General features: G+C 36.2%; 1 protein-coding gene across 8 annotated transcripts in view; it reads right to left on the minus strand.

Moving 5' to 3' along the window:
- LOC105676246 (protein Skeletor, isoforms B/C) overlaps window positions 1–22,017 on the minus strand; it is a 66,159-nt gene that overhangs the window by 17,059 nt on the left and 27,083 nt on the right. For all 8 annotated transcript variants that reach the window (XM_067354703.1, XM_012373985.2, XM_067354704.1 and 5 more), the window contains 2 exons: window positions 10,690–10,915; window positions 9,478–9,589 (listed from right to left, as the gene is read on the minus strand). In XM_067354703.1, coding sequence (XP_067210804.1) covers window positions 9,478–9,589; window positions 10,690–10,915 — 338 coding nt within the window. The remainder of the gene's footprint in view (window positions 1–9,477; window positions 9,590–10,689; window positions 10,916–22,017) is intronic.

Below are 22,017 nucleotides of genomic sequence, written 5' to 3' on the forward strand. Positions count from 1 at the left end.
TCGCCTTTCTTCAATTTTTATATCTCTTATTATTTCATTAGCTTTATTTGAAAAGATTTATTATTTGTATTAATATCTTCGCAACTTACACTTTTTTGTGTTAACAATGTCTGTAAACATGTTATAAATTTTACAAATGACATAGCAAAAAATCAAATATTCTATATCATCGTTCGACAAGAATAAAGTGCTATAAAATTTGTACTAAGGGTACGTTCTTTGTGCAAACGTATATCGCCTTGCTTAACAAGATTGAAACGTATTCTTTTACGACGTTCTATAACGTTCTATAAAATCCCAATTCAAAGTCAGAGCAATTGGCAAGAAGGCAAATCAAGAAAGAAGAAAAGGCCGCGCGAAAGAGATAGCTGGTTGAAAATCAAACTAAAAAAGACCTTTTATTCGCGAGATCGTTGGATTTTAAGTAGGTGATAAATTAAACGAGCCTTCTGCGCCCTTCCCTCCTCTCGTCGTATTACCTTTATATCTTAGCCGTCAGATTTAATAGAGTTTTTTTAACCGAAACTTTACTATCCCAGATAAGCTCTTGTTAAATATGTTCCGCTGGGCCGATCTAATTACATGAATTTTGAACATCGTTTAAAAGTTCGGTTTCAGTGGCGTAATAGCAGTAATATAAAAAACGCATTGACCTGAATTTCTGCCGGAATCGCATTTAACTCAAGGATGAAAGTCAAATACTAAAAGTGTCAATAATTACATTCTATGTCTAAATAAATTAAAACAAAATTCCAGCATTTTATCAAAGGAATTTTGTTATTTTCCGTATTTTTACTTGTATTCTATATTTTCGATATTACACATTTTTCACAATTTCCATTGTGTATACTTCCTGTGCGTAATATGTGTATCAATGTATTGAATAATCCAATTACTCTGTTGTTTCTTCAGCTTAATACGTATATCATCAAAGTAACCATATTCTTTCTCGGATTTCGCAAAAATATCCTTCTTCCGTAATTTCTAAGGGTCACTAACTAACTGTTATGGCAATATTAACAATTGCCTATTTTACTGTAGAGTACGAATAAGACGAAACTTTCCCAGCGACAAGAAGGACTGGTGGGCGGTCCCCTAGGACACCTGGAACTTTCGCAAGCTCTCGTCCAATCGGCGTGTTGGAAGGCGAGAGAGGCAGATAGAGGGACGGAGAGAGCCGCGCAAGGGAAACATGATGGAATGAGCATACAGAGAGCTTTCTCACCGGCAAAAAATTATAACTTTTGCTGAAATAAGCAATTATTGTCGGGTATACGCAACGCTAATTTAACTTTACTTTACTGTGTTCCGTTTCTTTTTCTGCGTCCACCAGAAGATAGAAATTATAATTTTTTTATTTGATATCTGTTCATATTAAAGTGCATTGATATCTGTTAAAATTAATAAGCAGTGAAAAAAGATAGATAAAAGAAGCGAAAGAAAGGGGAACTACGTTCCAGTTTCAGGTTCTGATTAGAAAAAATGCATATCTGCTTGTGAAGGTATTACAATATATGAAAGAGACAATAAAATAAAATAAACATTTATACAGATTTAAACAGATAAAAAGAGAAACTTGCTTTCTCCGGTTGTTATTAAAATTATTTTTGCAGCAAAGTTATTTTTGAATGTATATGCTACTCTCTTCTTTATGTTTACAGAAAATGGATATTTTTGTGAAATCGCAATAATAGCTACAGAGCCATGCTTGCAATTGGCACTGTTGTTATATTTGCTTGAAAATCTTTGAAAACTAATTTACGTCAGCTATTTCGATTTGCGTCTTTGATCGAACTCCCATTGACATTGCAGTTACACGAGCGTATATAGGTGCGTTGGTACATTGCTATATATCTGACGCGATTCAATACATCGGTGAACATCAGCTGAAATTTACACCCACGAAAACAAGCCAATACATAAATAATGTAAAAATAATGCACAGAAATATTTAACGCCGTTCGATTACGTTCGTTACGAGTGTACTGTGTGTACTTGATTTTAAAATTATTCACATTATTGAATAATTAAAGGATTTATTACACTATAAAATTCTTGTAACGTCCAAAACATTTTTTGTGTACAAATCCATCCATTATTGAAGTAATAAAAAATAAATAACAGAAGATTGCGCAAATGTGTACAAAGTAATAGTAATTAATGGCGATAAATTTAAATAAAGCATAAGACAATGTATAAAAGTTAACTAATTAGATATAATGGTGACTATAATGCGTAGTATCGGATATCGAGTGCGTTATTGCGGAAGAAACCATTATCACGATTCTCTTATGTATTTATTGAGAATGAAAGTGATTGAGAATAACAATAATAGTTTTATTCTCTCTGGCTTCTTCTGTGTTGATGCATAAAATTATTTTAAATGCGTTTTATTTTAATTTCAATTACTTGAAACATAATTCAGATAAAGGATGTATTTTCTGAGTTTGTCAGCAGATTCAAAGATTTATCATATCTTTTCTAATATGCGGCAAAATATAATAAGTTAAATTGAGCAATACACTGCACGTATGTAGAATTTAGGATAAATTAATTTCTTCATTTAATAGTACAACAAACTCTTTGCTAACAGAATTTGAAAACGATAAATCTAATTACTCAGTCGACTTGACTCAATCGAAATCGTTATTTGCTCGAAGTTGCCCCAATCGGAAAGTCCGACCTTCAAAAACAAATTCTTAGTCTCCGGCCTTGACATTTCGCTAGCCACCCCAGGGCCATGGGGTTGATCCCGTCCAAAATGGCGGCGCTCGAAACGGAATATTGCAACATGGACAGAAACGAAGAAGAGGGACGACACCTGTGCGGAGGAGTGAGGGGAAAGGACGCGCCAGTCCAGGAGAGCGAGAACGATGTTGAGGGATGGGGTTGAAATAGCAGCGAAAGCGTCGCATCATTTCCAGAAATGGACCGGCGGATAGACAAAGTGGTAATGTGGAAACGAATGATACAACGTGAAGTCAAAATCGCGAGACGGCAAAAAAGAACGGGGAGAAAACGCAGAAACGCAAAGAGAAAAGGGTTGTACGATGAAAAAGAGGGACGATAGAACAAAGATGGGCGATATCTGTGGGGTGGCAAGGGTTGAGAGGGAGAAAGAAGGGAGAGACAGAGAATGTGTGTGTGTGTGTGTGTGTGTGTATGTGTGTATGTGTGGATGTCAGTGAGAGCGTAAGAGAAGGAAGAGAAAGAGAGAGAGAGAGAGAGAGAGAGAGAGAGAGAGAGAGAGAGAGAGAGGGAGAGAGAGAGAGAAAGAGAATATCCTCGGCTACCAGCCAGCCAGTCAGCCAGCCCCGGCCAACATCGACCGGGTATTGTCGCGTCTGCGCTTGCGCCACTGTTATCCAGGACTATCAACCTTGCCTCAATTCCTGATCGTCCGTTTTCCGTGTCCCCGTCCACGTCCGTATTCGTGTGTGGATGTGTATGTGCGGGGGTTACCCGCGCGCGGCTCGCGCGTATCATCCCCCGTGAAAGCGAGGTGTTACGCGCCGGACGATCGCGCGACGCCGAATCAATGGACGTCGAGATTTCTCGCGTATTCGCAGACAGTTATTTTCTACGTGATCGATGAAGCTCCAAAATGTTTGAAGGCTGAAACGCGTTATCGAGAAAACGGTCGTTTTCCAGAAGCGATATTTAACAGACTGAGCGTTATACTACTAAGATTTTGTTATAACTCGACGAAATAATCCACTAAATATAAATGTATAAAAAATTTGCATCACACTTACGTGTATTGCGAAACGCTTTGTAAATTAAAATCAATGTATAATCTGCGAAATAAATGTATGTATCTTTGAAATTCAAGTAAGTTAGAATTGTAAAATCGTTATATGATCAATTCTACTTTAGAACTTATTTTATCACAATTTCGATGTACAACAATGGCAAAGGGGCTATCTTAGGGGGATACCTTAGTGACTTGGTAATTTGTCCACCGATTTGTACATTGACATCGTACACGGAACTGTATACCGATTGCTACTGTATCACCCGGTGACAAGTCGTTTGCCGATTTGTCAAGATTATTAATGGTCGTATCGATGGATGCTTTGCATCCAACTACACTCATCGTGCGAATCATTGTGTTGCTTCAGCAAAATTAGTCCCACGGAAGTACTTCAAAAGTAATATAGTATATGTGAATAGCGATGTGAAGATGCAAGTCCAAGCATGTAAGTCCAAAGAAATGAAACTTTCAGTATAAAATAAAAGTGATTGCGGCACTTGTATATAATTATTTGGTTTTTTTTTAAGAAAATATAAAAATGTTAAATGTATGATGTACATAATTTACGTTAAAATCTTAATAGAACACACACAGAATAATATTCATATTTCGATTTTACAATTTTAATTTATTAGATGATGTGCCAGGAATTGAAAAAAATATATATAATATTTAAAAAAATATTTTGCAGAAAATAGGTCACGTTTAAATAAGCAGCGAGATGAAATTTCAAAAGTTATACGTCTGAAGTAAAAATTTCTCGTAAGATCCCGCTGCGAATACTCTGCGAGAAAACATCGCAGAAACTCTATGTCTGATATGAAATCGATTATTAGCATTGACTTCGGCGAAAGACTGAGATCTAACGGCAGGGAACGGTTTTCGAAGTTATACGACGTGCTTGAAAAGCTTTCGCGGCGCCAATACAATGAATGATGTCAATATAGAGAAAAAACGTTTCAAAGCTTTTACGCACGCCGCCATGAACTTATCAATGTCGCTTTTATGTTTCACATTGTTGACGGGGCATCGCAAAATCACCCACATGTCACTAAACTTTATTATTTCGTTGTAACAACTGACGGGTTACAGAGTTTTAACCGGAAATTATTTTGTCATGGGATATTTGTAGGCATTTATTCCGATGTGCGATGAGAAAAGGACGATAAAACAATGTGATGTATTAATGTCAATTAATAATACATCTTATGGAAAATAAATTGCGCAAGTGCAGCGAAACATTCACGACACGTCTTTTATTATCATTCTTTTTTCTCGGCTCAATCGATTATTTCAAGTCAATTTCGTCAAATCAATGTAGAATTAAATTAAATTATAAATATAGTAGCAAAGTAATAATAAATGATAAAATATTACAACAACATATGAGAGAGTGAAAGCCGTAGTAGTTTAAGTCAAGTTTTTTTTTCAAAATTAACTTACACCACTATGGTTTTCATCCCCTCATATATTCACTAAAATTGCAATAATTACAGTTAAAATAATTATTCCAGCATCTTCAGAACTTTCAGAAAAATATAATCACAGAATATAGTTAAAGCATATTCCCTTGAGCAAATTCATTTAAAATGTTCATATAGTCTCTCCAAAATATCGACACAGGATAATCTTATGCTTAGCGAGGACACGTTATTCTCCACTCGTGCACTCTTGTGGGTCTCTAGGAATCCATTCTAAGCGGTTATTAATTTGATGCTCCCGGAGAGAGTTGAATCGTCCACTTGGTGCCAGAAGCAATCGTACTTCGTCATCCCACCCCGAAAACTATGAGGCGTTTAATTAACTCCAGGGTGCAAGGAAAGAGACTGGAGAATTCACATGCAAATACTCTATGACACGAATACGGAACAATCATTTCTTTTTCCAGCTGGAACTATTCGTGTTACTCGTGACACGACCGCCAACCTAAATTTCATCCAGAAATATTGCCATTTTAGCATTTGGAAAAAAAATTTACTGATAAAAAGCACGTAGCAAATGAAAAAAAAAGATTCCTCTCTTTGAAGCCTCTCGTCTCTCTCAAAAAGTAGCTTTATTTGTCAAAAGACAATCAGAAGAATTCGATGAGAAAAAAATAGGAGAAAGCGAATTATTGCCAAGGTATGCGAAAGTCTCGCGTTTCTACTAATATTAAATTGCTAATATTATCATAATCGCCGAAATTGTAATTACAACGAGGCTAATCGAGAAATTTATAAGTGATTTCAAATTATCACAGCCTGGTGATGTAATATGAACAATGAACGCGCACACAATGCACGATCGGTAGATAGCATAACTCGATATCTACTTTTACACGATTTGCCACTGGTTTAATCCGATGCGCGAATGGGTCATGCTGCGAGAGACGACAAACGCGATCGCGTAATCATGAATAGCGTAGTAGTTCACATCGCGCATAGGTCAGCCAGAAAGTAAAAAATGCTGTAAATGATCGGCCGATGATAGCTGTAAAACCGATGTGAACGCGACTGTACGCGTTTAATCTCGCACTAAACTGGCTATTATATTTTTTTTTTTTTTTGCATTTTGCTGTATATGGAAAATTCATATATGAAAAACTAGACATGTAGAGTTTAAATATAATACTATTAAAATTTACTATCTAAAATCTTACTTTTATACAATAAAGAATTTAATTATTAGGATTTTAAAAATTACATATTTTATGGATGTATAATTGTACATACTTATTCACATTTCATTTTAAAGAAGATATGAATTAATTTCATGCATTATTGATAATATGAAATACTTCAAAAAACTATACTATAATATATTAATGCATCACAGAAATATGTATACTTTCATGAAAAATATAGTTTCAATAAGAATAATTTCAAAATATATCTTTAATTTTGTATAATCAAACTTAATACAGCTTTTCAGATATCATCGGTTCGTAATTGTGTGCAAAATATAAAACGAGCCCGGAAATTAAAGACGATATATCCCATGTCATTTAATTTACATTCCTGCCGTGCAATGCATTAAATCTTAAGTTATTATATACCCGGATATTCAATATTTTTTTCCATTAAGTGGCATTTATAAGCGAAAGAAGTGGAATTCGGTCTGAACCTCTGATTCGTTCGACGGCATTCTACGCACGTATTTACAACGCGAAACGTCAAAACGCGATTAATCGCGAATAAGAGTCATCGAGAAAGAGTAAAATACCGAAAGACGGCGGAAAACGAAGAAGACGACAAGCCTATCACTGGCTTTAACGGTTCGAATTCCCTCGCGAAAGACGAACGCTGCTACTAGATAAGATTGCAACAGGATGATGGGTTATTTTCACCCTCCCTCATCGTCTCCGCGCGCGATACACACACATAAAAGTCGCATGACTGACCGCTTCGAACAGCGAGAAAACACAAACGAAAAAAAAAAGTACTGAATCCTACTTGGATCAGTCTATTGAACGGTGGTTTGATACCGCCCAAGAGATATCCCCGTTCCTTTGAAAGGAAGCCCTACAGATTTGAAGGAAGAAAGGTACGATATCGAAGGGACGGGAAATTTCGCGAAAAAAGAAATCCTGAGAATCAGGGGGGAAAGAATCAGGAGAAAGAGATGGAAGAAAGGAGCGAGAAGAGGGCTTACTCTGACAATACATCCCCTCTTCAGAGGTAACACGAGATCATGCTGACTGACAGATATTTCTTGCTTACCAAATATAAAAGTGAAACCTACATGTGCTAGTTTTATGAAAAATTATTTTTTCGATAAATAGCAAAGTCATGCGCATGAAACCGCGTGTAATCTTAGAAATATTTTAATGTCATAAGATTTTCGCCAAAAATATAAACTTTTAAGCATCTATCAATCGTACAAACGTTAACTTGATCAATTTATTGATGACAATTATTACTAATTATCCAGTAATTAACCTTCAAACCTAAGCAAATGATTGTTTAAATTACAAAAGAATAATATTTGAATTAGTTGTACCTTTCGCCTCATCAATCCCGTCAATCAATGTAGGCAATTTTGTTTTATTGTAACAAGAACGCTCGTTTCTTTTACTTGAAGTACCTTCCATACTTTTTACGAGACGATATAGAAATAGGAAACCTGCCACCGTAAAATCCAACCCTCGGGCGCAACCAGCGGCTTACGAGTGTCGATCGGTGGGGCGGTCGTAAACGGGAGCGATTTATGCCAAACTTCGGACGATGACTCGCGGCGATCGTAATGGGACACCCGGTAGAATGGACCGTAGGCGACGGACAGCGCGTTTTGCGGTGACAGAGCGTGTCTGATGGAGGGTTGTCACGGTGCGGGAGCACCCCTCAAACTTCGATATTAAAGCCCTCCTAATATAAGAGCAAAAGCTCTGCTCTCTATCGTCGATATGCTCTCGCTGCAAACCTTTTCCCCCCCTCCTGTAGGCAACGATATCGCGCTTGTGTGCCATTATATTCATACATGTGTGCCCGGTAGAAGGAAAAAGAAAAACCTCTAAAGGAGGGTAGTCTGACAGCTAAACACAGACTCACGTTTACACTGAAATTTTCAAGCATCGGCTCAAGCAAGAGGGTGGAACCCGTTTAAGAGGATATATCTACGTTTTAATTTGTATATTTCTTGATAAGAAGAAACGGAAGAGCTAAGCTGGATTACTTCAAAAATAAGCGTACACCGTGCAAAACGTAAAAGCAAAATAGAGTATTGATTGTGAGTTTCTTGTAAGTAAAATGTAAAGTAAAAAAAAAAAAAGATAAGTGTCGAAAAAAATGTTGCACAGTTAAAAAAATATATTTACAAGAATTACATAATGTAAAGTGTCATTGTTCCAAATTCTTAAAAATTAAAATAAATATCAATTTCCATCAATTTTTTAATATTCTTTATGCGCTTATCGATGTACTATTATTGTCACCGCGTTTATTATGCGTGTTTACACGCGCGTGAACAATACCAGAGAGATAAAGAGATGTCGAATCGCACGCGCGTTTAGATCAGTGTGCATCCGAATGAAGAAATAAGGGGAAGGAAGCAAAAAAAAAGAAGAGCTTACCACTCGCATGTGTACGAACGATCACGCGTATACGCGCACACATGCGTGCAGAGCCCCTTAGGCCCGACTTCCGTATCCATCTCATACGCACCATTGACCTCGAATACATGTCCGATAGAGCCTCCCTGGACCTCCTCAAAAATCAAGTTATCTCTATTTGCCGTGTATCGTGGCGTTTGGAGTAAAACTTGCCGTGTCACGCGATATAGAGTCGAATAGAGAACGTCTTTAATCTCGCGTGTGTGAATTCTCTGAGAGAAGTTTATTCAAAATCTGTCGCGCAAACTTTGAAAATTCGTATCGTCGAAAGTAACGACGTAAAATACTTTAGCGCCGATATCAATCGTTGATTTTTATACAAATTATTGATCGTACTGTTGTTAAGCAAAAATCTAAAGATATTACAATATTTGCACGATCCTTGAATGCAGCTTGTTATTTAGTAGTAGCAAGTTTCTATATACACGATATATTGCACGCATCTCTCTGTGTATAATATAATCCATAATATTTCGATATGAGTACACATAGAGAACGTACTTTATCAATTAAAATTTTGCGGATAAAAAAAAACGTTTAAATTTTATATTCTGCTTTAACGGAATCAATGTGTCTAAAATAAAAATAAAATTGATGCATGCGTAACATCGATATTTGATTGTTGCAATTTACTCACCGTAAACCTTCTGCACCAAACGCTCAGCCATTTGATGTCTCGTATGCGTTTTCCTCCGGGTAACTTCAGAATAATGTCTGAATAGTTATACGCCGTCAACTGTTGTGGGTCTCTGTTAGAAACAAAAAAGCAATAAGAAAATAAGTAACATTTAATTTTTAATTTAATTCACTTAAAATAAAGTACAATTGAAGCAATTATTTTGAAAATCTTATAAGTTCAAGATCTTTGAATTTATTCAGACAATAATAAAAACTATTTTTTCCACTTCTGAAATTTAACTGCTTTTGTAGTCAAAATTTATATCGTTATCAAGTGAAGTAACTATATTACGTTATAATTAAATAAACTTATTTTATTTTTGCACGTGCTTTTATAACACATTCTACTGGATTCATATAATTTTTTCCGAAATGTATGACCTTGCATTGTTTGTTTCAATGACTAATCTAATTAATTGCGTGCGCGAACATTCGTCGCATTATATCCAATCTGCATTTTACGCGAACGATCAAATCAGGAGGACTAAGGGAGAATAGACAAAGATGGGTTATGCGTGCGGTCAGGGGTGTGGGAGGCCGAAAAGAAGGGTACGGCAGGAGGTGGTGAGAGTAATGCATAGCGAACGCGCGGCAGTCCGTAACCAAGGGATGAAATGAAATTCAAAGAGGCTGTTGCGAACACGGTGGAGGGAAACGCACAGCGCCGTATATGCGGCAAGGGGGCAACGGCGGGGATGAAAACAGAAGGAAGCCGAACGAATGAGTCGTGCGCGGGCGAGTGCAGTTAATAAAACGGGAATTATACGCCAATCTCGTTCGGATTTCATCTGCACGAGCACTTTATTACGTTTCTACTTGACTGCTTTTTACCCGCTTTAGCACAAATTTGAAAAAATCGCGCGTTATAAGTATCGCTTAGTATGTATAAATCCTACACTGTAATTTTCATTCTCAATCAGATACAAAATAACTTGCAATCATCATATAAACTGTGCAAAATTCAGATTCAAATGGCATATACTAATTAATTAATATAATATTATACTAATTATATGGCATGTTTTTCTAATATACAAATATATATAATTTTATCCACTTACAATATTGTAAGTTTTTCAACAGTTCTCTTTCTTTTTTCTTATCTTCGCATGAACAATTTATATATAAAAAACATAATATTATGAATTTAAATATTATTATCAGTAATTACCTATTTTTATCAATCTCGGGATAAGGTACGATGTAACCATCGGGATTGGGCATGCTACTGTTTCCAACCCAGAAGTAAGCATCCGGTCCGGTGCCGTCGTAACAGAATCCTTTTATAAATATCGTTGCATCGTCAACGGCGTACACCTTACCTTTGATACCATGTGCGTATTCTTGTAAAGATCCAATAAACTTGCCATAGTAGTTGGGTCCGTTTCTAGCATAACCTGAAAATACAAACAACATTACTGTTATTAAGAGTTTTTTTTAAATCTATATAATTAAAAAACAGATGTAACAGAAGTATGATACATCTTAATTGAAATTAATCAATTTGGATAATTTTAATATTATTTTCTAAAGGTAAAAAGATGCTTCTAGCACACACATGTAATTTACGCATATTTTTTTCACGATTGTAAGATAATTATGATGATACGCGCAAAGAGACAAATAAAGTTTATTTAGGAATAATAAAAATAAGCTAAAAGTTATTTTAATTAATATGTTTGACTTCTATTCTTTTATATAAATCCTTTGTCGTATACATCCTACGAATTATTCGATATAATTGTTTAAGTAGAGGTAACTAAAGCTTCCCTTAAGATACGCCGATTCGCGAATTTTATCCAAACGAGCAGCGGGCTGGGACATCGAGTAGGAAGTACGTTTCACCCTCGTGATGTAGGTTGGACGCATCGCTGCCTCGATACAAAACCGATGCGATGCCGCCTCGACAGCGCAAAGAGAAGCCGGCACGGCGCGGTTCCGCGATTTGCATGAATTTCATTTCATTTGCTCGACAGGTCCGTAAAGCCGAACGTTGTAAATATATATATATATATACATATATACATTGGAAGATTCACCCGCACAACAGTAAAGATCAGAAGACGTTTGTACGACCGACTTTGAGATCCCGAAAGTCCCGATGATGATCATTTGGCGTGCGTCAGGAAAAAGTAAATTTAAAACACGCAGAGAGCAGAAAAATTTGTTGTTAATCATGCATGTTTAAAATATGATAGAAGTAAAATTCGATATAAAAAGATAAAATAAAATTAGGGAATCGTAAAACTCGCGCAGATCGAAAGTCCGTTCTTTGCTACCGACACTTTTAATTTAACATATTGAGTATGAAAAATATTAAATTATATAATTGTTATATAAGTGTACGAGAGAGATGAGAGATTCCCGAATGTGTCAAGGATATTCTGTTCATTGTAGTACGATTTACGAAATATCAAAGATATATTATTGAATCAAACAGATATATTTGCCTAATATTACTTATGATATTTATTGTCATAATTTTGTCCAAGAATCTAAGAATATTTTGTAAAACTGAAAATTTTTAAAATTGCCAGGATTGAAATACTTTTGCAAATTATATTTTATTTTGTGCAGTAAAATATTTAAATGTATTTAAAATATTTAAATATATTTAAGAATATATCTCTTTTAATCTTTATTTAAAAACCGGTGTATAAAACTTTTATAAAACACATATACGAGAAAGCACAAAGTTAAAAGCTCTATTATGCTTTCAAAAATGGCAGTATGAAAGATTAATGTATAGCCAAGGGTATAAAAATGATTTTTTTATTCTGCAATGCACTATTTGATATGATATGCTACCATAGAAGGTTACATTTTTAATCTGCACTGTCGCGTAAAGGGTGAGCACGCGAAGCCAAAAATCCCAAGCGTCAGAAAACGATCTGAAAACTCCCTTAACGGCGATCGTTTAAGCACCCACGCTGTGCTCATGTGGAATAAGTGGCGCGCGGGTGTTTCTGTATTTAAAGTAGCGGCCCGTTAGCGTCGTTGTAGCACGTTAATTCGTCCCAGTGATTATGGATCCATTAGCGTGGCAGCGAACAAATAGCACGGTACAATCCAATAACCGTCGTGGCCCATAATAAAAGGGGAGGAACAGGTTTAGGCACCAGTCGGGGGTAGTTTAGTTGGTGGCGCACAGTTGCATGTGCACACACGCCCGCTCACATCTGTGTGTACAAGAGTGTTCACACGGACACGCTTGTGTCCACGAAATCCGCAAGGGGTGGCTCAACACTACCCACATAGAACGCACCAGATAGCGATCGTTGCGTTCACTGTCGCATCATCGTAATATCCTGCTGCTTTAACGGCAAGACGGGGAGACAGTGAATGTAGGGACGAAAAAGTACCGTCGCAGACGAAGAAAGATTCATTAAGACACGGAATTCCCCGGAAGTCCTGCATCATAATAACGTCTTGACGTTATTTCCATAGAGTCATTAATGTGACATAATAACTAAATAACATAATAATTAAAAATAGATTTGTTAGTCACATTTTTGCTATCATATGAGCGTCTCAGAAATCGAACTGATTAACTCTAGTTTTTGTAAATTTCCTAATTTTCAGAAACAACATATGATTAGTGCGAGTGTTTATCGATTTTTTCTACTTTTTATTTCATGAAGTTGATCAGTTTAGCTCATAAAAGGTACGTAATATAATATTAAAGTATCACAAATATTTTTAGAGATAGTAAATTTTATATCAATGTGTAATGCTTATGCTCTAACAAAAACTGGAACTCGAGTTAAATTTAATTTAAACATATTTGAGAATTTTTATTATTTTATTATCATAAGCGTAGTTTTCAGAACAACTCAAAGAATCGTGTGCGTTGTGTTGGAGTTTATCGCTCAACGTTCAGGCCGAATATTGGTTTCGCGCAGCGAGCTCTACAATATGATGAACTATTAAATGACAATATTATATTCATGCGCGAGCATATTCGGTATACTTTATCTACCCTGCAGTAAAATCGGGAATTCAAATCGTTCAAACGAACAAGTTGACCAATTTTATTAATATTTCGATCTGTAATGTCAAAATGTGAAAAACGTCTAAATTGCAACCCTATTTTACTTTATAAAAACTGTTAACTTTTTAAAAATTTTTTAGTCATTAATATATATTTCAACTAACCAACAATTAATATATATTTCAAACAATCATTAATATATTTTTCAACATATACCTATACTTACGGAATAGCTATTATAATAACTTAAAAAAATTCGAAACAATAAGAATGAAAATACGAAAATACTTATCTTACAATTTATCATTTGCAACAGAATTTAAGATAGAAATGTATTCAAAGTTTTATGTACTGCGTAAAGACATTTAAAAAGCAGAATGCATACATACGTGAAATATTTGCAAATATTTTTTTGTTTTAAATTGTTATGAATTGTTTCTTATATATGCCTCGGATATTTGGTCACATCTGAGATATGTTATCTGCTTAATGTTTCCTATAAAGAAAAAAAATATAAAACTAATTTCAACAATTTCTTTATTGATGCAGAAAGACTCGTCTCATTTTACTGGTTCCATCGCACAAATGAAAGCTCACCGTGAACCCCGCGAGGTTCATCTGAAAGCAGAATATAGTGCTAGAACGGTCGAGGGAGTTCGGTCAACATTTGAGCACGGTAAACAGCACCCACTTGTCGATACTCCCTCAACCATCTCTCTCTCTCTCTCTCTCCATCTCTCTAGCGATCAGCTTCCGGATTGCGCATAGGTCCTTCGAATAGTCCCCCGACACACATTGATCTTAGGCTAGGGTTATCTTAGGGACCATCGCTGGGGAAAAAGAGAGAAAGAGAATGTAAAAAGATATCTTAGCCTGAGGCATTTTCGAGACAAAAGCATATTGCGTGTACTGCAAATATACGCGTAACGCCGCCGCGAATATAAGCTTTATTAGTGCATGAGTGACGATCTTTGATATCTCTATCGAGTCCGATGAATCCGTTTCTGTGCCGCGCACTCAACGGAGAATCTGTCGGACTAATTCACTTTTCGCTCAACAAAGCGCAAACGCGCGTCATAATGCGCTATGTATATTTAACGCAGTGATGGATTGGAACAGAGTGATTGTTGTGTTGGCGGCAACGCATTGTAACATCACTGCGAGGAGCACACACATTTTCGTCATCTCGAGTGCATATAGACATCAGTCTTGTGTATCTACAGGGCGGAAATCCGAGCCACTCGGAATTACACTCAATGAGTTTCAATGTCCACATCGGAATTACGTAGATCATCAATTCGCATTCTTTTCCCTCTTTGCGTAGCATCGAAAAAGAACCACGGGTGGTTTCAAGTCCGGTATTCAACGTCGTCTGTGCACGCATGAAATTAAAGCCGGCTAAATACATTTCTGACCAGTTCAGTATGCAACCGGTTTTCTCTTTTTGCACTGAGCAAGTAGACGTGCGCTTTCATTTTCGCTTAAAGCTTAAATCGCGTCTAATGCGATCGATAAATTCTCAGCCGATACCGCGTTTGATCACGAGCGAGCAATAGTAGATGTCTCCAGGTAATCCGTCGCTCCAAGGGCTCGCGCGCGAATTTTTCACCGTAAGAGAGAAAGTAACGGGGGACGGCGGAAGTCTCGGTGATTTAGGACATTAACGAGACTAACCGGATTCATCGCACGGCGGCGCTGCCGGGGGGGAGAGGGGGACCGGCGGGGGAACGCCGAAGAAAGGAGAGCACAGAGCGGCGGCACTGATTTTAATCAAGATATGGCCTGGCAGCAGCCAACAGCGGATCAAGCGAACCAGGGCTTATCGATTTTCTAAGTGCTCCCGACCGACAGAACCGTCGTCGTGACATCCGCGTGAATTTGAAGGTAACGGAAAGGGAGATTTGCACGCAATATTTTATTATCCGCCCGATCATCAACTATCCATTCGATTTTTTTTAAGTACGTACTTTTAGTGTTTCTCCCTCGTGATGCACTGTTATCGTGAATCATGGAAAATTTAACACGAAGAACATTTATCCTACAGCTATCAAATCTGAGAACCACGGAAAATAATAGTATCTCCAAAAAATAATATTTTTTACTTTCCAAGATCTTGAATTTAATTGCGTACACAAATAAATGCGTAAATACATAATAAAATTAAGAAAGTTTGAACGTATCGGGATAGAAAACAAATTCTTTTATCTTAAAAGTATGCATCTTCTTTTTTCTTTCTATTTGCGCATATTTATATTTTTATCAAATATCAATTACTAAATGTGTTTTTCTAACCATCAAACAAAATTAATTTTCTTACAATCAACACAATCACTTGTTCGTATTTATCATGTGTTATTTTTCAAAGTCAATTTTACTTTTTCTTACAGCGTAGTTGCTTATATCTTTATCTACAATAAATAAATTTGTTTGCAAATAATAATATCATAGAAATAAGCTGGCAAATTTAATCAAGTAGTTGGCGTGTTCTCAAACACACCTAAGTAATATTTAGATATAGCTCGAGCAATTTGAGATTGTAAAACAAATTCTCTTACAAAACAAAATTATCAACATAGATATATTATAATCATCTCATTCATATATGTTCAAAATACTATAATTTGATTTCGATTTTATATTATCAAAATAGAATAAATGATAAATGTAAAAGTTAACTTTAAGAATAAAATATCAACCAATTGTTTAAATAAAAATTTGCATTTCGTTAGGCCTTATCGTACACTTTCTTCTTATTTAGCTATAAGTAACAAAAACGTATATATAATACATCGTAAATAAGAGACGCTAGGCATGGCTGCCGATAATTATCGCAGACGAGTTAATCTCTTAATCGAACGTACGAGTCGACGACGACTTCTATCCGTTTCATAAGAAAAGTACGACTGATATTTTTTGTCGTTTGTCCGTTAAGAGATTAAAGCCAAGGACTTCGCCCGCTTCGTTTTAGGGCCATTATACTCTCTCGAGAGGGGATAAGAAGAGGTACACAGGGACATAGAAGAAGAGAAACGGAGAGGAATGGGACAAAATGAGAGAGATAGAGAGCACGGGGTGTGCTGAGCTTGCAGAAAGGGTGCCTGGTGATGCGTACCGTAGCTACCGCGCCAAATGCATTAAAACCACCGTCCGTCTCGCCCTCCCTCACAATATCGAACTGACTAAATTGTACGACTCGTTGCGAGTGTGGCTCGAATACATTATATTCTTTGTCGGATACAATAAACGCGACGAAAAAATCTCTATCGACACGACGAGAGTGGCACTGCGCTCTTAGGTGGCCGCGTTTATCGCCTGATATAAGCACTCGCAAGGCTCTCGAGCGCTGGAAATATCACGCGCGAAACACCTCACAATCGGTCGGTTAACATTCGGCTCGGCACGGAGGTCGCGAAAGAGAAATTGAATCTCTAGAAAATAGAACGCGTGCCGCGAAGGCGAATTCACTGGCTCAAGTCAAACTACAGTGCTCCGTTTTCGGCGCACTAAAATAAAAACGTCGGCTTACGACGTCGTATACGACTTGAGAATTTATTTTGCGATATAACGTGATCTTTGCTTTTTTTCCATCGAATAGATTGTGCTCCGGCTTATTTGCATCTGGATTATACTTCCTGATAGAGTGTTTATGTTATTATGTGTTTGAAAACTTTATGTACCGTATGCAAAATAAATATTGCGATACAAAAGTTCCGACGTAATAAACAATTCTGCGAAACATAAACAAGTCGCATCGGATAGATGTATGTCTGCGCGTCGATCGACGTACATTGCGAAGCACATTCCGAGCGAAAATTCGCTGTCGTGACGAAGATCGATGCAACTAAACGCTTTGGTATCGGTAGCACGTACAACGCGAGCCGTATAGGCGTAGAAGGCGATATTACACAGCTCCGTCTCTTCGTTCCGTGTTTGAGTTTCACTGCGATATGAATGTCTCCCCGCGCACACGCATGTGCATACACACACGTACAGATAGGCACACATGCGGGTGCCGTCGCATATCGATTGAATGGCATATACGTATTTACGTGTCCCGTTAGAAGCGGGTTCACGTAACACGGTGCTTCGTGGGAACCGAAATCGTCGTAACGAGGGGGGAGGGGAAGGGGCGGAGGTCGGGGTGAGATCGGAGGTGGTTGCTCACCCCTCGCGAATCACCGAGGAGAAGGACGGTGCGAGCCTGAGCGATAATGATATCGTGCCAGGGCATTTGTCATGCGCCCGTGTACGACGCATCACGCATATCGACGACGCGTGGCGTGGCATGCGAGCGTCTCTCGGCAATCATCAAGTCGCGCTTGACTAATGACTGACCCTATTCTAAGCGTTACTACTTTTAACACCCAAAACTTGATTGCAACAACGATTAATTCTACATCGATTAAAAATTACCGATAGGTGTAAGATTGAATTTGCATTCTAAACTAAACAAATTGGAGCTAAGAATTTTGCGAAAAGTTTTACGAAAAATTACGCGTTATCTTAAGAAATAATTACTCTCTAAATACTCTAATAATTTATGATTTTTTAAATTAAATTATTAAGATGTCTTTTTTCTGTAGAATACTAGGGTATTCTCGGTTATGTGATAAGCAGCCGTTTGAGAAAGACAAGCAGAAAGGATGATAATAATCTCCTGACGAAATATTGTCTGCGACCCCTCTAATAACACGTTATGTATCTTGAAGACGCGCAGTTGTCAACATTACAATCGGCAAGGGAAAATCATATTTGAATGTTTCATTGCTAACTTGTTGCTGCGAGCTGCAGGCCAAATAATTTATTCAATTGATAAATTCAATCATTTTGCGAGAGATTTTTAGAAATAAATTGAAAAATTTCATAAATTGTATTTTACTCGGAATTAATTATTAGTGCGCAAAGATGTATAATAAAAATTAAAAATACCAAATATTTCAATCGCAAATAAAAATTAATTATATTGGCATTTTTCCATTATAAAATTTCCAAAGCATTAATTTCTAGAAATAAAATACGTAAAATTAAAAAAAAATCTATAGAAATGAATAAAAATGGAATTTTTATGAAATCACATTTTCAACATTTCTTACATGCATACGAATAAAAATTTTATAAACGGTAGCTTACATTTATCTCGATCTTGTGCATTATATTATATTAAATCCCCATCTCTTACGTTCTCATCATTGTACTTGCAGCGAATGCCGGCTTATATCGATTGACATCTGTAGGAATTCGCATATCAACACAACGACGGCTGAATGCCGTCAAGTATAGAAAGTGGAACTAGAGATATATAATATAATAAAATACCCATGAGTTTTCGCGCCACATGGTACATAAAACACATGGTGTTTTTAAATTTATTACGCCTATAGACGTATACATTTGCATTTATCTTTGATGAGACAATTTCGACTGGTGTTATTTCTGTCACGATATAATTATTGCGGAAAAAAATGTTTTTCGCTGTAATGATGCAAAGTAATGAGATAAAAATGTGAGAATCGATCGTGAATTTTCTCAGGCGATACGGTTCCATTAGTTAAATTGTTTTTCTCGGCACGACTTGGCTTTACCCTCGCGGGTTTGACTCGTTTTAGTAATGGGTAGAAGATACTACTGCCGGGGTATCGCGCTGCAAAAGGGAAATGAACAAAGTCAATAAAAAGAAATGCGAGAGAGCAAAGAAAATCACGGAGACGGTGAGCGTTCGCCGATCAACGCGAGATTCGAATGTCAACGTAGCAGATCGATTAATTTACAATGTCAATAGGCGAGAAAAAATCAAGGGACAGAAACCCACTTAATCGGCATAGAAAAGTGGTGCGGAGTATACTAAAGGAACAACAATTATTAGATAACAAACAGATAAACTCGTAGCAAATGTGCGAAATAATATCTTTTCTCTTTTGAATATTCTCCTTGTAACATTATTTACTATGCAGACGAGCTCAAAGAAGGAAATTAATTCCAGTTCCCTTAAGATGTAAAAAATGAAGACAATATTCTCTGTCAAAAGTAATTCTCAGTAAAGCAATGTATAAAAATAAATTCTTAACTCTCAAATTATAATCAACCGACAAACATGCTACTTTATTTCATGCTTATATTGGCATGTCTGTAGAAATAAATTTTCTCCTAAAAGCAAGCCTTCTGCGCATAAATTTCTCTACAAAAACTGAATATAAAAATATAAAATATCGCAAAAATTAATCTTTTGTAATAAATGGTCAAGATTCGGCGTTTTAATAAAACAACTTATGAACAGACTTAAAAGTAGAGCGATCAAAGCAATAAAAAAAATTAAAGCAGACAAATAAGAATGAGACAAGGCCACGCAAAGCCTGTTTCTTTAGACCGTCCAACCATCATTTGGCCTCGAATAAAGATCATTCATACAAGTTAATCATGTCATTAAATCATTAAATGAGCACAATCGACAAATATGTTCTTGGCGATTACCCAAATCCGGAGTGAAAAGAGATGCGGTAGCGATGTTGCGGATCGCAAATTTCTCGATTTGCTAGGGATTTGTGCCGGATCAAAGAACGGTGCAATTCCCATAATGCGGTCATTCATAAGTAGTAAATTACGACAAATTGCAGCGATTAATGGCAGAAACGAACGATCGAAAAAAGATTTTCAATTTTCTCCCTTTTTTCTCCCTCTCTTTCTCTCTTTCTCTCCTCCTCCTTTTCTCCCTCTTTTTCTCCGTTTAAATCGGCCGTTAACATCGATTAAGTGTGAGCCGCAGAATTTGGGGATGGCCAACGCCGTATGCTCATCACTTTCAACGTCCATATAAACTCCACGCTGGGAGTCGCACATCTGGCGGTCGAGCAACAAGTACACGCATTAAATGTATCCCGCTTACCAACTTCAATTACATAGAGTGCACCCCGTCGTGTACGTGGAATACGAATCGAAGAAACTTATGCAATTTTTATATCAATAGGTCCAAGCTAAAACAACGAAACTGTCACTTCGCAACGCGGAGACCGAAGAACATTTTTTACAATATATGTACACACAGCGATATAATTGCTTTCGCTTTATTTCAAGTTGAAAAACGGTGTACGACTCTAAAAATCCATTTCTATTTAACTCTCAAATCGTGCATTATCGATCGATCTCACGCTGTTAATAATGTTAAACATTGCGTATTTTTCAAATAAAATTTGGAAATATATATCTAGAGTAAAATTTTATTTATATGTTTATATTTTATATTATTATCTATAATAATTACTAAAATTTATGAAATAGTTATTTACTATAGTTTTCATAGTAAATTATGATACTTGCAAAGAAAGACTATAAATAATATATCTATATAGCATCTTTTTTTAATAAAATTTATTTTCTGCATCTTGAAGAAACAGTGACTCAGTAGCTAACAGTAGCTAACAGTAATCTAGATCATGGACATGAACATAATGCAGTGCTCAAATTCCACAAGCAACCACTTTATCACTGTAAACCATTCATGTTGCAAATTCGACCTATTAGTGTCAAGGTATGTAGTGAACGCAAGGACGAAATTATAAGACATAGCTATCCCGTATTAGATTAGAAAATGGATGAGTTAGCAATCTTATTGTTTTAGTACAAAAATTCTGTCATTGACATCCAGTCAAAACGTATTACATCCTGACTGTCGCACGCAATCGTTTAGTGCACAAAAAATTATATTATAAGCATAACGTATGAGTAGCAATCAGAGATTTTGCAAGAAGAGAAAACCATGTAATTGTCAAATTAAAAACAATTACTGAGTTATTATTATATATATATATAAGCCTAGAGATTTTAATCCATCGGGCTCTATAATTTTCCTATTATGAAATCATTACAGAATAATGTACTTATCAATTATTTTGTCATTTGAAATCACGATGCGGAAAATGTGTGCACACAACATATCTACAATATTATATTCTATATTCATTTATTATGGACTAATTTCGAATATTAAGTTGAAAAATTAAATTACGTATATTAATCAAGAAAATAAGTTTTTGCAATAATGAGTTAATAAAAATCTACGCACATAATTTATATACGTGACATAAAAATATATCTAGTGTTCTATAATCCATCTTTGTGATATCATTATTTATATTATATCAAAAATAAAATATTAATGTCAATAAATGTAAATATGCGAGTTATTGATACGAGTAGTATCTAACAATAAAAACTATAAATCTTCAGATTGAAATATATTGTCTAAATAACAATGCGAATATTCTCTCGTTTTTCCGTGTCATCATATGATGTAACGTTAGTCGTCATGTAAGAAACGACAGGAAAAAAGCAAAAAAATATCCTGAAAATCAATCGCTACACAATGTATGATTATTTTTTGTAATGAATGATGAACCATGACAGGGAGACGCGCGTTATTTGCCGCCCCACATTCTCATTAGCCGTCAATCATGAAGCTCACATCGCGAAAAAGCGCAGATGATTACCCTGATGTGTGCACGACCCACGTATACG

Source organism: Linepithema humile, chromosome 5 (genome assembly GCF_040581485.1).
Source record: "Linepithema humile isolate Giens D197 chromosome 5, Lhum_UNIL_v1.0, whole genome shotgun sequence".
Classification (NCBI taxonomy): domain Eukaryota; kingdom Metazoa; phylum Arthropoda; class Insecta; order Hymenoptera; family Formicidae; genus Linepithema; species Linepithema humile.